Source organism: Rhipicephalus microplus, chromosome 5 (genome assembly GCF_043290135.1).
Source record: "Rhipicephalus microplus isolate Deutch F79 chromosome 5, USDA_Rmic, whole genome shotgun sequence".
Lineage (NCBI taxonomy): Eukaryota > Metazoa > Arthropoda > Arachnida > Ixodida > Ixodidae > Rhipicephalus > Rhipicephalus microplus.
The window spans coordinates 199175235-199191964 of NC_134704.1; the positions used below are offsets into that span (position 1 = coordinate 199175235).

General features: G+C 44.2%; 1 protein-coding gene across 2 annotated transcripts in view; it reads left to right on the plus strand.

Annotated features, from left to right (window-relative positions):
• wts (serine/threonine-protein kinase warts) overlaps window positions 1–16730 on the plus strand; it is a 264916-nt gene that overhangs the window by 199154 nt on the left and 49032 nt on the right. For both annotated transcript variants that reach the window (XM_075896365.1, XM_037424377.2), the window contains one exon: window positions 5552–5658. In XM_075896365.1, coding sequence (XP_075752480.1) covers window positions 5552–5658 — 107 coding nt within the window. The remainder of the gene's footprint in view (window positions 1–5551; window positions 5659–16730) is intronic.

A 16730-nucleotide genomic window follows, 5' to 3' on the forward strand; every position in this document is an offset into this window, starting at 1 on the left:
ATTTCAACTTAAGCCAATTAATCACGGAACCAAAACGTGTTACACAAAAACAGCAAACATACTAGACCTAATTCGAACCAACAGTCCTGAGAACCTTTCATTTATCAGTTACCTGCCAGGAATTAGCGACCATAGAATAATGCATTCTCAATTTTCCTTCATTTTTGCTCCAAAGCTTACATCTGCCAAAACAATATGCCTTTGCGTTGGGGGCAACTAGGATGAAATTAATGAAGGTCTTAACACCTCTTTTTCAAAATACAAGTCTGTCTTTCACACTCGCACATTACATGAAAACTGGTCAATCTTTAAAAATAAATTATACTTGTTAATATGTTTATTCTGTAGGTTACGTTTTGCACTAATGATAATAAGCCATGGTTTTCTGTGCATTTAGAGCGGCTAGAAAATTAAAAAAAAGCGATTGTTCTGTTCAGGCAAACGCCGTGACACCCAAACTGACTGGGGAAAATATTTTGAAGTGGAAAAATCATATCTGGCCAAGATGCAGTAAGCCAAGCATTCATTTTATCACAATGACTTGCCACATCTACTAATCAGTAACCCTAGGCAGTTTTGGCAAATTTAAAACCCAAAGCATACCCACGATATTTCATTGACTAATGGCGCACGCGAACCAGTCACAGACCATGAGTGGGGGGAAATATTTAACAGCGCATTTGCACCCGTCGTTAATAAAGAACTTGACGCACCTTCAGAATCGCTGTCAGCCAACATCGAAGAATCTATGCCAGCTATCATGTTTTTCGAAGAGGGCATCACATTCGTAATTAATTCAATGAAACTTTCATCGTCACCTGGTATGAACTCAATTAATTCTGATCTACTGAAGAATGTTAAATCAATTTGTGCTGCATCCTTATGTTTGGTTTTTTGACAGTCATTCACCTCAAAAATCATTCCAGATGACTGGAAAATGGGGAAGGTCGTTCCAGTGTACAAATCAGGAAACAGAGGCTCACCCTTGATATACCGTCCCATTGAATTAACTAGTATACCTTGCAAAATCATTAAACACGTCATCTACTCTCAGATAGTAATTTTTTTGGACTGTATTTTCGGCCATCCATCATAACACGTATTTCAAAAAGGCCTCTCCTGTGAAGCACAATCAGCGCTCTTTCCTTACGGCTTGCACACTAACCTTGACCGTAACATGCAGACCATTGTAATCTTTCTAGGCTATGCTAAAGCCTTTGACGAAGTTCCTCACTGCCACCTTTTGCTAAAGCTTTCACAGCTTCACCTACACCTTAACATTCTTCAACAGATTGAACAATTTCTCACTGATCGTTCACAGTCTGTCTGTGTTAACGGTCATCTATCTAACACTCTCCCAGTCACATCAGGCGTTATTCTTCAAGGATCTGTCCTTGGTCCTCTTCTATTCCTAATATATAGGAACGACTTGCCTGATCATATAACCTGTAGCATTCGCATGTTCGCCGATGAGTGTGCCATTTATCAAACTATCATTAACCCACATGATCACCTAGATCTCCAAACAAATCTTAACAGCGGTCTCAATTGGTGTAACACATGGCTAATGACCCTTAATCCTCCTAATTGTAAACTTGTGTCGTTTTCCCGTTGTCACAGCCCATATCGTTTCTAGTATTCCATCGTTAACAACCTAATTAAATCAGTACCATTTTATAAATATCCTGGAATCACCTTATCGTATGACTTATCATGGTGCACCCACATCGCTAATATAATCTCAGCGTCCAATAAAGCACTCGGTTTCCTCAAGCGCCATCTTCGCCTTGCCCCCTCCCCCATATGTTAAATTACTTGTGTCTCAATCACTCATTTATCTTATTTTTTTATTTATACAATACTGCAGGCCTTGGGTGGCCAAAGCAGGAGTGGTTTGTTGGTATAACAATGATGAAAAACCTGTTATAAACAAGATAAAAAAGAGGGGGAAGAAAGATAAATACAAATTGAGAGCAAGAAGAAATAAGCAATGAACAATCGAAGAATACATTAGAGAACGGGAGAGGACTAATCAGTGCATATTTCAGACATATGTCACATGAGAAGGAAATGACCGAAAACAGCAAAGCAAGGCAGCAATGATCATACACAGTAGCGTAGCTCAGATTATTACACAACTAGATGTGGAAAAACCAATCACAGGATAAAGGCACCGTTACAAATTTATTCTACGAGCTGGTTGAAAAACTGAGGAACAATGTTTGATAAGAAGGTATCAGATAGTAAGGCATTACAATCACTTACGGTGCGTGGGAAAAAGGAATGTTTGAAGTTGTTTGTGTGTGCAAAAATCGAGGTAAATTTACAAGGGTGAAAGTTCCTGGTGGGTCTATGGGACAAAAGGTTTAGATAAGGAGCGGGGTTGACTGCAAGTTTACGGTTTCAAAGCTGATGAAGAAATTTTAGTCTTGTTATTTTTCGTCGGCTCTGTAAGGTCATGATCTTTGTTTGCATTAAAGAAGTAGGCGAGTCATGTCGGCGGTAACGGTTATATACGAACTGTACAGCCAGCCTCTGAATTTGTTCAAGTTTGTTAATGTCTTTTTTAGTGTACGGGTCCCAAACTATACACGCGTATTCAAGACGAGGCCTGATTAGCATGTTATATGCAAGAAGTTTAACATGGGAGGGAGATTTTTTAAAATGTGTCGTAAGAGGCCGAGTTTACGCTGAGTTAATGCACAGATTTTGTCGATATGCATTGACCAGGTTAGATTATTTGTAAATGTTAAGCCGAGATATTTAAAGCTACTGGTCTGAGAACTTTCGACTCCCTTTACAGAGTAATTGAACATAAGAGGACATTTTTTATTAGTTATGCGCATATACACCATTTTAGTTTGGTTTAGCTTCATTCCCCAAATGTCGCACCAGTTAAATATTGAATTCAGGCTGTCGTTGAGGGTAATTTGGTCATTAGTTGATTTGGCAGGTCTGTACAAAAGACAGTCGTCCGCAAATAAACGAATACCAATGCTTTCGTGCACACAAGAGGTTATGTAGCTTACATATTACCAGAAATAATAAAGGCCCTAGGACACTTCCCTGAGGCACTCCGGAGTTAACTGATCCAAGATCTGAAACGTGACCACTGACATCAACAACTTGTTTTCTATGTTCAAGATATGAGGCAATCCACTTTATTAGAAGATGCGGGACATTAAGTGTATGAAGTTTATAAAGAAGACCTGAATGCAAAACCCTGTCGAATGCTTTGCTTAGATCTAAGAATACTGCGTCAACTTGGCCGGACTTGTCGAGAACTGAAGAAAAGGTATGCGCAATAAAAGCGAATTGAGTGGTAGTAGATAGGCCCTTACGGAAGCCATGCTGGAAAGGTGTTAAAATATTGCGGGAATTTGAAAAGTCGGCCAGATAGTTGGAAATAATATACTCCATGAGTTTGCTGCATGAATCGAGAAGTAAAATAGGGCGATAGTAACGATGGCTCTATCGTCAGCTTTAAAAGCAGTAACTGTGCGTGCAATACGCCACTTGGCGGGGACAACCCCTTCAGAAAAGGAAAGACGAAATATAACAATTAGAAATTTAGCTATGGATTCGGCATACCGATAGGGAAACATGTTTGGAATCTCATCAGGGCCTACAGAGGTTTTCAATTTAAGATTATGTAATATTGCAACTATTCCTTCATAACTGATAAAGTCAGAGTTCAGCCCGGTAGCATTACGTATCTCTCCAATGTCATTACAAGACACTAAATCCGACTAAACGAATTGAAAAAAAAAATTTAAATTCATTCGCAATCAGTTGTTTATCGGTTATAGTTTGATTTCCTATTTTTATGCTATTAATGTCATCCCGCCCTCTCGCATTTAGGTGACGTCAAAATTTTGAAGGATTAGTTTCTATAAAATTAGGCAAGGTGGTCGAATGAAAAAATTTTTTACTCACACGAATTTTATCCACAAGTGTTTGGTGCAGGGTTCTGGATAACGAATTGTTTACCTTATGTTTTTTCAACCTTTTGATTTTGTGTACTAAATGAATCGCATCGCGATTGACCACAGGTTTGGTTGACGCACCTTTTTCGTTTTCACGGGAATAAAGTTATCAATGTAGAAATGGCAAATTGTTTGGAACTTGTCCCATAGTAAGTTGACATCGTTATTGGCAAAGTTATTGAGTTCAAAGTTTAAATAATCGTGAACACTTTCATCATTAGACCTACTGAAGTCTTTTACAGTTTTTTGTCCGAATCATGCCCTAATCGTCCACTCATTCGACACGTAAAAATGACAATTTTATGATCAGATATACCGTCTACCACTGCAACTTCTGTTTTAGACAAAGTGGCACTGTAAAACACAAGGTTCATAATTCAAGAAGAATTTCCTTGAACTCGCGTAGGAATATTTACGGCTTGGTTTAGATTGCATGCAAGCATTATGTCGAAAACCAAGTGATCATCGGAAGAGGCGGAAAATAAAGAGGGCCAGATAGTATTTGGAAGGTTGAAATCTCTGGCTATAATAACGTTACTTTTAGAGAATCTGATTATATGATCATATAGTTTAGTCAAGAAGGAGGAATCGGCACAAGGCGCCCTGTAAACCGCAATTAAAATAAATGACTTGCCATTACAGCTTATACGCAGGCATAAACTTTCATGGCCATCAATCTGATCTAACGGATCAGCATTTACGTTACACCTAAGAACAATAGCGACGCCTCTGCCGAGCGAAGGCCTGTCCCGCCTATGAATGTGGTGGGAAGGGGGAACAATATCGGAATCGTGTATTCCATCATGAAGCCAAAATTAGAATATCAGACCAACATTAGAGTATACATTTGCCATATGGAACTCACATCAAGTGTACTTAATCAATGCTGTTTAAAGTCGTGCTGCCACATTCATTCACTCATCCCACTCATAGCATATCAGTATCTAATCTTTGAAAGCAAAATCTGGACTATCATCTCTTTCCTTGCATCGCCGCGCTGCCACCCTCATGCTTTATCAGAAATTATTTTATTCTTCCCTCAATCAACCACCTTATATAAGAGCTGCAATATGCATATCTCATCAAATCAGTGATCTATTTCAGGTTGCCCGCCCATCATCACGCGCTACAACTTTTTCTGTATCCTTCTTTTTTCTGGCAGCCATGGACTGAAACGGCTTTCGATGGAACATCGTCACCATCGCCTCATCATCCCCCTTTCAAGATCATATTATTGATCATTTTCAAAAGTAAAACTACGTTCACTGCATTTTTTAACCTAAATACAACCCCACCCCTTATGTAATGTCTCTCCAAGCAAGGGGGCCTCTGAGGTAATAAACTGAACTGATACTGAGATTCATACCGACGCCAGTAACGTGGGTCTTGGGTGCTGTCCTCTTCCAAAAACAAAAGGGCACGGAGCGAGTGATAGTGTAGCTAGCCGCACTTTTTCTCGCGTTGAGGTCAATTACTTCACGTCAGAGAAAAAGTGTTCTTTTTTGTCTGTGTTTTTCTATTCACGACAACCACAGACTGTGCCTTATTCGAACCTTTGCTTGCAGGTTACGGGCAATCGTGTGACTGGTGGAGCGTTGGGGTCATTTTATATGAAATGCTTGTTGGCCAGCCACCTTTTTTGGCCAACACACCTGGTGAGACACAGTACAAGGTATGTAAAGATTCACTGCTTTATGGTGGTTCAGTGTTGCGTCATAAAATTGAATAAAATATTTTTTTTCTGGGTGTTTTGTGACACCAGCCAATCCTCAATACTTTATGGTTTTGCATTTGTGTTTCATTTTTCACATATTAACCCTTTGAGGGTCGATTGTTTTTTCCTTTTCTTTTGAGACTGTCCGTGGTGATGGAATTACTTTACTGCGAATTTCAAGTATACAAAAGGTGTGAACTAAAGGTATAGTAAGAAAAGTCAGGAACAGTATTATAGTGCCAGCATAACTTTGGACTGCAAAATTTATCATAATATTTCAGAGTGTGGCATTCGTTGAAAAACAGGTCTCTACGCAGTGTCACGTGAAACATATGTCTGTTCCCCTCTTTGTGCAATGAGTCGCATTTGGCCTTATCACCACTTTGCCGTGTTTCTTAAGGACGTGAGAGAAACTAGGTAGACAGAAAGTGTGAGGCTACGTCATGAGCGTCAATGATAAACAAGCAGTGCTAGCAAGGACTGACATCAGCTCTGACGGCCCCTGCAAGAAAACACTGGCAAAGATAAAGATGAAGTCTCGCGAGCCTCTGTCACAATCACGTGCCAAAAGTGGAACCACAGCAGGGTGTTGCCAGAGTAAGTCGCCCTTAATTTGGACTTGTCTTCTTCAGCGCTGCTTAGAAGAAGAGGGTCCCGCTCCTACTTCATGCATGTGTTTATCACTCCTTTGCACCTGTTTACATTGTGCCAGTCAAATTTTTTCAGAAGAGTTCTTCTAAATAATTGGAAAACTGGCGGTAAGTACTAAATCAATAGTCTTTTAAAGTGAAAGCAGATTTTTATTTGTGTTCGCACCTAAGAAAAATACTGAGTACAATGGAACATCATCTATAGTGAGTAATAGCAACGCGTATGCAGGCAATGCGTATGCAGGCAATTTCAAAATTTATGTTCTCAGGAGCAAAAACTTTTCATCCTCTTCGTTCCCGCAGGTCGCGGGATCGAATCCCGGCTGCGGCGGCTGTATTTCCAATGAAGGGGGAAATGCTGTAGGCTTGTGGGCTCAGATTTGGGTGCACGTTAATGAACCCCAGGTGTTTGAAATTTTCGGAGCCCTCCACTACAGCGTCTCTCATAATCGTATGGTGGTTTTGGGACGTAAGACCCCACATATCAATCATCCTCTTCGTTGGGCTGCGGGCTTTCCGGTTAGGACTTTTTTCTTTTTGGAATGACTTAATGACACCTGTCATTCGCAGGAACTGAATGTGTGGACTTTCCTTGCTTCACTTGGACACACAGCTTGTGCTGTGCAGTGAGGCCAATGTGACACACTTTCGTGCTGAGACCTTAATTATTGGCTGCTCTCTGGGTGTTGGCCTTGTCTGCCTGTTGACATTGCAGCACGATTATCAGTACGCACGCTAATGAATATGTTCATTGAAAATTCAGACATGTTCTGGCCTTAGTGATCCTAAGTTTTATTTTGCCTACTCCAAAACACAGTTCATTGCTCTAAAACAGACTTTTTCCTGCTCCAAGAATTGCTCCAAATCCTAAACTGGCTGACCCACCACTGCGCATTTCATTAACAATAAAGAGGTCTCGTTAGAAAACTTTCAAACTTTCTCGCAGCCTCCCCTGTTAACAGTGGCTACAGATATCTCTGTTCACAGCCACATTTTCTCCCGAAACTGTCTTGAAGTCAAGACCACGCCCCTTTTTAAAACTGCTCAGCCAGCCATCGCTCACCCCAAAGTACTCCATCCCCATTCAAGAAGCAATCTCTTCAGCCTTCTCTTCCAAAATGACCCTGATGATTGAGAAGTTTGCACTGTGCTCACACTTGAACCAAACAGGGGTGGAAATGCTGCACCAATTGCGCCATTCTGCACCAAACTTACCTGCTGCGCCAGGGTGCACATAAACGGCAATTTCCGCAATAATTGTCGATTTAGCATGTAAGCCGCCAAATTTAGCCGATTAATATATACTCGGAGACAGCTTTTCTTGACAGCACTGTGGAAGCTATACAGTGCAGTCCACTTATAACGATATCGAGAAAACCTAAAAATATGATCGTTATAACCGGTGATCGTTATATCTGGACTGCCGCCAAAAAATCGTCGCCGGAGGTACCTTTTGTAGCTCCAGGCTTCATTTCGCTATTTTCACCAATTAATAAATATTGTAGATAGTAGGATGTCAAAAACAAGACTTTATTTCTTACTCCGAAGAACGAACGCATCACGGGTTCGCTGAGGAAGAGAGACTGACCGACGGCGGGGTGGGAGCAGTGGGAGGAAGAAAGCACAGCCAGAGGTACACAGCCGGAATGCCAACGAGGCCCCGCCCCGATGCCGCCGCGCCGCTTTGCTTTTCGCTTTTTTTATTTTCTCTCTCTTTCCCGCGTTCGTTCGGCAATCTACGAGTAGCTTGCCGTTGTAGAAGGCGGGGAGCCGCGGAGCGCGGCACTTTGCTTTTCGCATTTTTTTTTAAAATTCTCTCAGCTTCTCCGCGGTCGACACGCGGTGAGGCGCAAAACGTGACACAGCTGGCGCCATCTGTAGCGCGTTGCGCCAACTCGCGATGCTCTCCTCGGCTTTTTGAACGGCCGGGACGCGCTGCCGGCGCTGTGCTGCAGTGGCGGCAGATACGTACTCGCCTACGCTAACTTTTCGTCTTGTCTCGGCATAGCTCGTTTCAGAGGAACTTATCAATCTAAATGTTACGATTATTCTGAATGAAACATGCCGTCCACGGCAAACTTTTCATCGTTGTATCCGATATGCGGTGGATAACATATCGTTATATATGGTTTTTTTCCCCATAGCCCCAATGCATAAAATGAGACTGTTAAGTCGACCCATCGTTATAACCGATATATCGTTATATGTGGTATCGTTATAAGTGGACTGCACTGTACAGCCGAACCGCCTGCATGTGCGCGCGCCAGGAAATAGTACCTATTTTATTTTCTGATTCTAATAGCTACTTGGCCCGAATAAATAAAACTTTCTTCATTGTAAGGATAGAACAAGCATGGGACGCTGTTCATGTAAAAGAAGTTATCGAGCGCCCTAGTTTTTTTTCTTTTTTATTTCTTGGACGGCACTACGTTTTCCGCACGCCGGCTGCGTCTGCTGCTTGCTCTTGCAGTAAACATGGCGTCCCCGGTGCCGGCGGTATCATGTGCGGCCACGAACTCTCCTTTTAGTTCTCTGAGGAGACTATACACTAAGTGTGACGAGAAGTGGATCTCCAAGCAAACGAAGCAGGTTATCTGCAACGTCTACGCTGGAGTAAGACGCCGTGAGCCCGAGCTGTCGACCAATTTTGTGTGCCGGAGTGTCGCCGAACTCACCGGAGTGAGTATGCGAACGGTAACACAAATCAAGGCTGAAGCTCTGCGGACCCCACTTTCCTCTCCAAAGCGTAAGAAACTGGATTTCTCGGTCTCGGGCGAAGCTGGGAAGCGCATGACCGCCAAGACGAGGCTGCAGTGCTACGACACGTTTGCGTTGGCAGCATTGCGGCGCAAAGTGCACGGCTACTTTATGCGCAATGAAGTGCCTACGGCCGAGAAGCTACGCAACGACGTCATCAGCGACACTGACATGGACATGCCGAGGATCAGCACTCGCACGATCTAACAAATGCTGAACGACTTGGGGTTCCTCCTCTGAAAGAGAAAAAGGAATTCCGCATTGCTCGAACGAGACAACATCATTGCTTGGCGTCGAAAGTATCTTCGTACAATCCGAGAAATGCGGAGGCAGCAGCGGTAAGTTGTTGCGTTCTTTTAATTTCTGCAAACTTTCGTTGCGCATGCTTGTTGGTAAAAGTGTAGACGCGAATGGTCAGCATGCGTGTGTACCAATGGTGAGCGAAAATGAGAGGTATGCTTTGCATCAGTGATCGCCAAACGTGTGCTGTTGACGCGAGTGATCGAAAGCCTTACACAATTCTAACTTAAGTCGCAGCGAAATTCCCCAGTAAAATAAGGTAGCTGTTCGTGCTTGTACGGTGGATAATAGTATCAGCCGTGGATGCGATGATCTGTGCCGAAGATGTAACTGATCGTGTCGCTATTGCAGAATTTCCCGTCGCATTGTTTGGGAAGATTTACTGCCTTTCCGTGTAGGAGCAAGGAATCTGAATGGCTTGAAGAAAGAATAGCTAACTTTATTCAGCGAATATGCTGTGCACATTATTGGGGATGTGGTTGCATGAGTTTTTATGAGCAGCCTGAAACATGTTTCGTAAACATACGCTTCAGTCTTTCTCAGGGGACGTTTTGCCAGCTCATCTTTGTTATATGTATTCACATGGGTTTTGTCAGGGGATCCTTCGCGCTGTAACAGAGGCATAACTTTGAATCAAGGCCGCTGGTTTATTAATGAGCTGTTGCCAGTTAAAGTACGCTCTTAACTATACGACTGATTTCTTTTATTTTGCAGGACCATATACTACCTTGATGAGACCTGGCTAAACGCTGGCCACACTAAGGAGACCGTATGGGCAGACACCAAAGTGACGTACCGGCAAGACGCATTTCGTCAAGGCCTCTCAACAGGTCTCCGTGCACAGAGCGGTAAAGGAGGACGCCTGATTGTTTTGCATGCTGGCAGTGCAGAAGGCTTTGTTGATGGAGCCGCCCTTGTTTTTCGTGCCAAGAAGGGCACTGGTGATTACCACGCAGAAATGGATGCTGCGCGTTTTCAAAAATGGTTTGTTGAACAGTTGCTACTGAACATCAAGCCACGCAGTGTGATTGTGATGGATAATGCATCATATCACAGTGCTCAAGTTCAAAAGGTGCCAAGTTCATCATCAAGAAAAGCCGACATCCAGTACTGGTTGAAATCGAAAAGTATCCCTTTTTCAAATGACTATCTGAAGAGCGAACTGCTGCAGCTCGTAAAGCAGAATAAGCACATGTTCCTTGTTTACCAGATTGACACCCCCGCAGGGGCGCCTGGGCAAGTAGGCGTTTGGTGTGTAGCGACACTACGGACCCGAGCTAACGGGGAAGTTTCGGCTCCCTCCCACGCCTAGCCGTGCGTGGCTTTGCCGTGTCCGGGGAAAAGGGGATCCTGGGGGTTGAGCCAATGCTGGGTGATTGGACCTTTAAGGCCCCCCCGGCAGAGGCAACACACCCCTTTGGCCCCGGCTTCACGTAGACGGCACCCCTGGACTGACCCACCAAGGGAAATCGGCAGTCGCCTTTTCCTATCTCTCTCTCCCTACATCTTCGTCTTTATCTCTCACTATTTATCTGTCCTGTCTTCTACTCTCTTCCGTTTACTTCCAAACTTCCTGGCGGCTAGGGTTAACCCTGTGCAAATAGCCTACCTTGGTCTAGGCGCATTGGCTTCTAGTGGCGTTGTACGGCTGGCGTCTGCAGGTTTCAGCATCCACAAACTTGTAGCGTCCCCTCATTGGGCTCCGTGGTGGGTGGCCGCCAACGCTGCTGAACAAAAATAAGACAGGCATGCATAGAGCATTCCCCCTACTGTCTGATCGTACCGGCTTAAAGCGGGTACGCACCGATGATATAAATTTTTTCAACCAGCCAAAAGAAACATATCCTCACTTTCATGTTATCCACTGTGAAAAAACTGAAAAGCAAACCAGGATCGTCTCTCCTTTCCTAGTTTCTAGATGTCTTACCGAAACTCTTGGCACAGGATACAAGGTAACCAAAATGGCTAGTGGAGACCTCCTTGAAATCCGTGACAAAGAACAATTTGAAAAGCTAGACCGTCTTTCAGATTTCGGTGGCATACCATTAATCATAACACCACATAGAATAATGAACACAACTCGCGGAGTGGTATCTGACATGGACTAATTGACTTGACTGAGACTGAACTTTTGAAGGGGTGGAAGAGCCAAAATGTCACTAATGTACAGAGAATCATCATCAGAAGAGATAATAAGGAAACACCGACAAAACACTTAATACTCACGTTTGCATCCAGTAAACTACCGGAATCTATTCAAACAGGGTACACGAAGACATCTATCAGGCCGTACATACCAAACCCTCGTCGTTGCTTCCAATGCCAGAGGTGTGGCCATGGCTCTAAAACCTGTCGTGGTCGCCAGACTTGCGCACAATGTGGAGTCCTAGGCCACGTGTCTGATTGATTGATTGATATGTGGGGTTTAACGTCCCAAAACCACTATATGATTATGAGAGACGCCGTAGTGGAGGGCTCCGGAAATTTAGACCACCTGGGGTTCTTTAACGTGCACCCAAATCTGAGCACACGGGCCTACAACATTTCCGCCTCCATCGGAAATGCAGCCGCCGCAGCCGGGATTTGAACCCGCGCCCTGCGGGTCAGCAGCCGAGTACCTTAGCCACTAGACCACCGCGGCGGGGCGCCACGTGTCTGAGAACTGCAAACGACCGCCACACTGTGTAAACTGCAAAGGAAACCATGCCGCGTATTCACGCTCCTGCACATTCTGGAAAAAACAAAAAGAAATAATTATGTTGAAGGTGAAGGAGAACATTACATTTAAGGAAGCACGGCGAAGAGTCGCTCCATTCTATGGACCTACATACGCTGATGCGGCGCGTCAGGGGGCACCGCCGCACCAGCCCTCGCCACTCCTTCGGCCCGCGCATACCGAGCCGGTGATTGTGGCACCTGGCCCCAAGGGGGCTGTAGCCCAGGCTACACCGCCTACTCCCAAACAGAGACCGGAGACTCCAGAGTCCTCCGTTCTCAAGGCCTCACCTCACCAGGCGAGGCCCGAAATTCGAACTAACAGCCCGCACGTGCGGGCATCCAGTGCCTCTGGAGTGCCTCCGAGGAGGCAATGGATACGTCCGTACCCTTGGTGCCGAAAGAGCGGCGTGGCTCCTAGGAGCGCGCCAAGAAAACAAAAAAGCAGATAACAGGGCCTGGTGACGGCCCTGTTAAGTGAACTCAAACTCCCTGTCTAAACAGCCACTCGCATTTCGTACACACAGCACTATTTTGCATTCACTATGAACACTCAAATTATACAATGTAACGTCAGGGGCCTTCTCAGAAACCTTGACGACATCCAAGAACTCTTACACGAACACTCACCAAAAGTGCTGTGTGTACAAGAAACACACCTTAATTCAAAACACACAAATTTTCTTCGTAAATACATTATTTTCCGAAAGGACCGTGTTGATGCCATGACATCATCCGGAGATGTTGCCATCATAGTGAATCAAGGAATTGCATGCACACACTTACAACTCCAAACATCCCTTGAGGCAGTGGCTGTTCGAGCAGTTATTTTTGATAAACTGATCACAATCTGTACTATTTACATTCCTCCTAGCTATCAGCTGCAAAAACATGATTTACACTTTCTAATTGATGAACTTCCGGAGCCTTATGTTCTCCTTGGAGACTTTAATGCGCATAGCAGGCTATGGGGTGACTGTCGGTATGACGCGCGAGGTCGACTGATCGAACAGTTCCTTCTCTCGTCGAGCGCGTGTCTCCTAAATCGAAAAGAACCAACCTATTATAATCTCGCTAATAGCACCTACTCCTCCATAGACCCAAGCATAGTATCTCCATCTCTTGTACCTCTACTCCAGTGGAAAGTCGCCAGTAATCTGTACGGAAGTGACCACTTGCCCGTAGTTTTGAGCACATCTGCAGTAACTGAGTGCCCACCACGTGTTCCCAAATGGCTCATAAATAGAGCCGACTGGGAACAGTTTTATACCATCGCCCGTCTAGGTTGGAATGACTTATGTACTTTGAACATTGATGTTGCTGTCAACTACTTCACAGCGTTTTTGATTGATGCTGCAACAAAATGCATCCCACAAACAAATGGACTCCCTGGAAAAGGGCGTGTGCCATGGTGGAACTCTGAATGCCGAAACGCGCGCAAACAGCAAAACAGAGCTTGAAGGCTGCTTCAGAACTCACCGACAGCCGAAAATCTTGACACCTTCAAGAAAATAAAGTCTCAAGGCAGGAGAAAGCGTCGGCAGGCCAGAAGAGAAATCTGGCAGAAGTTTTTGTCAGGGATCAATTCATACACACAGGAGGCTAAAGTCTGGAACATGGTCGGTAGGATAGCAGGAAAACAAGTACACACACTTACACTCGGTAAACACTCAGGGTGATACCTTGGAAGATCAGGCAGACTTCCTCGGTGCACACTTCGAACAGGTGTCCAGCTCATCCCACTATACTGACACTTTCCAAAAATACAGAACAAGAATAGAAAAGCAGAAACTCGAACACAAATGCACTAGATATGAGGCATATAACCAAGCTTTCAGCCTAGCTGAGCTGCGAACGTCTCTAAACTCCTACAGTACTTCTGCGCCAGGTTCTGACTGTGTGGTGTATGAAATGTTAAAAAACCTACCAATCGAAACACATAAAACCTTACTTTGTGTTTGTACAATGCTATCTGGTTTTCTGGCAATATCCCTACCTCCTGGAAAGAGGCTATTATTATTCCCATTTTGAAAGAGGGCAAGGACCCTTCTTTACCTTCGAGTTATAGGCCTATTGCACTTACAAGCTGCTTGTGCAAAGTCTTCGAAAAAATGATAAACTGCCGACTTGTACATATCCTTGAAACAAACAATTTGCTCGACCCATTTCAGTGTGGGTTTCGAGAAAGTAGATCCACCACAGACCACCCTGTTCGTATCGAGGCACAGATCAGGGACGCCTTCGTCCATAAACAATATTTTCTCTCTGTATTCCTCGATATCGAAAAGGCTTATGATACAACATGGCGTTTTGGAATTCTAAGAGACCTGTCCCACCTTGGCATGCGCGGAAGAATGTTTCACATTATTGAAAATTACCTGTCAAACCGGACATTCCTTGTCCGGGTGGGCACGGTTCTTTCCCAATTATTTGTCCAGAAAACAGGCGTGCCACAAGGTGGTGTACTTAGCTGCACACTTTTTCTCATCAAAATGAATTCCTTGCGCTTGTCCATTCCTCGCAATATGTTTTATTGTACATATGTCGATGACGTCCAGCTTGGCTAGATCTTGCAATCTGGCAATGTGTTAGCAGCAGGTGCAGTTAGGTTTAAACAAGGTCTCCAAATAGGCAGAGGAAAACGGATTCCGACTGAACCCACAAAAAAGCAGGTGTGCCTTGTTCTCTTGAAGGAGAGGCATGCACTCAGAACCCGACATTGAACTGAACGGTCAACATCTGTCTGTTAATACGGAGCATAAATTCTTAGGATTAATCTTGGACAACAGGTTGACCTTTGTACCGCACATCAAGTATCTAAAAACAAAATGTTTAAAAGCCATGAATGTTTTAAAAGTGTTGTCACGTACTAGGTGGGGTAGCGACAGGCAATGCCTCATGAACCTATATAGAAGCCTCATTCGCACCCGCTTAGATTATAGGGCCGTTGTTTATCAGTCTGCGCCTCAAAGTGCTTTGAAGATGCTGGACCCCGTGCACCATTTGGGCATCTGCCTTTCTACGGGTGCTTTTCGCACCAGCCCTGTAGAAAGCCGTTATGTTGAGTCAAATGAGTGGTCACTTCATCTGCAGAGAACTTACATGTCCTTTGTCTATTTCCTTAAGGTGAAAGCAGACAAGAAGCACCCCTCATACTCTACTCTTAATGATTTGTTGAGCTCAATTCTGTTTCAAAACAGGCCTTCGATGAGGCAGCCCTTCTCAGTTCGCCTGAAGAGTCTAGCTGAGGAAACTGGAGTCTCACTTGAACACAGTTTAATGGCTCCTGTAGCATACCCGCCTCCGTGGCAATGGCAGACTATAGACTGCGATGTGTCTTTTCTAGCAGTTACAAAACATGCGCCTATTGCCCATATACGAACATACTTCCTGGAACTTCAACACAAATACACACGTCCTGAGTTCTTTACAGAGGCCTCCAAGTCTAACTCCTCTGTGTCCTTCGCTGCTGTCGGCCCATCCTTTTCGGATGCTGGCCCTCTACATCCAGGCACAAGTATCTTCACAGAGGAAGCTTACGCGATACTTATGGCTGCTAAACACATCAAGCAATTACAAATACAAAAAGGAGTAATTTATACGGACTCCTTCAGTGTGGTAACAGCTCTGCACACTCTTAAAAAACACAAAAACCCAGTCCTCGTCTCACTTTACTCCATTTTGTGCACTCTCTACACACTCAAACAACATGTTGTAGTGTGCTGGGTGCCAAGGCACCGTGAGATTCAAGGCAACGGGAGGGCGGATCAGCTCGCTGCATCCGTTCACAAAAGCACCGCCACTACACCCATATCAATCCCGGCCCTTGATCTTAAGCCGTCTCTCAAAGGAAAGCTCAGGGACTACTGGCAGAGCAAGTGGGATAGACACATACAAAACAAACTTCACGTTATCAAGCCACACCTTGGCCATTGGCCACCAGTATCAAAATCGCGTCATACACAGGTAACATTAACGAGACTCAGGATAGGACACACATACACGAAACACTCATATCTTTTGTCCGGTGGTGATCCACCATTGTGTGACAGATGTGGTGAAGCACTAAGAGTTCTTCACATTTTAATTCAGTGCAAACAATTGGACACTATAAGAAAACAACACTTTCCATTACCCTACCGACAACATATACCTTTACACCCTGCAATGTTCGTCGGTAGGGAACCGCTTTTTAGTCATAAATCATTGTTAGCGTTTTTAAAAGAAGTTGATAGATTTCATATCATATACCCGGGCATTCCGTAGCACGACCTCTCCAGAGAGGTTTTCGCTGCGGTGGCTACACAAGAAAGCACTTGCCTCAAGGCCCTTGGACGCAAGAGTATGAACAAGTGAAGCACTTGTGCTAATGCCATACATATCTACCATCGTCTTTTATTATCACCAACTTTTGTCGTCTATTCACACCACACACACCTTTCACAGCATGGTCATGATTTTATTACTTGTATGTTCTTACCCACCTTACCGCGAGGAATTTCATGGCCCTTATACAGCTGCTAATCACAATCATTGTCCACATTTCTTGTCCCATAAACTGGCGCTTTTTAGCCATCGAATGGCCCTTGCGCCAAAAGCACCATATAT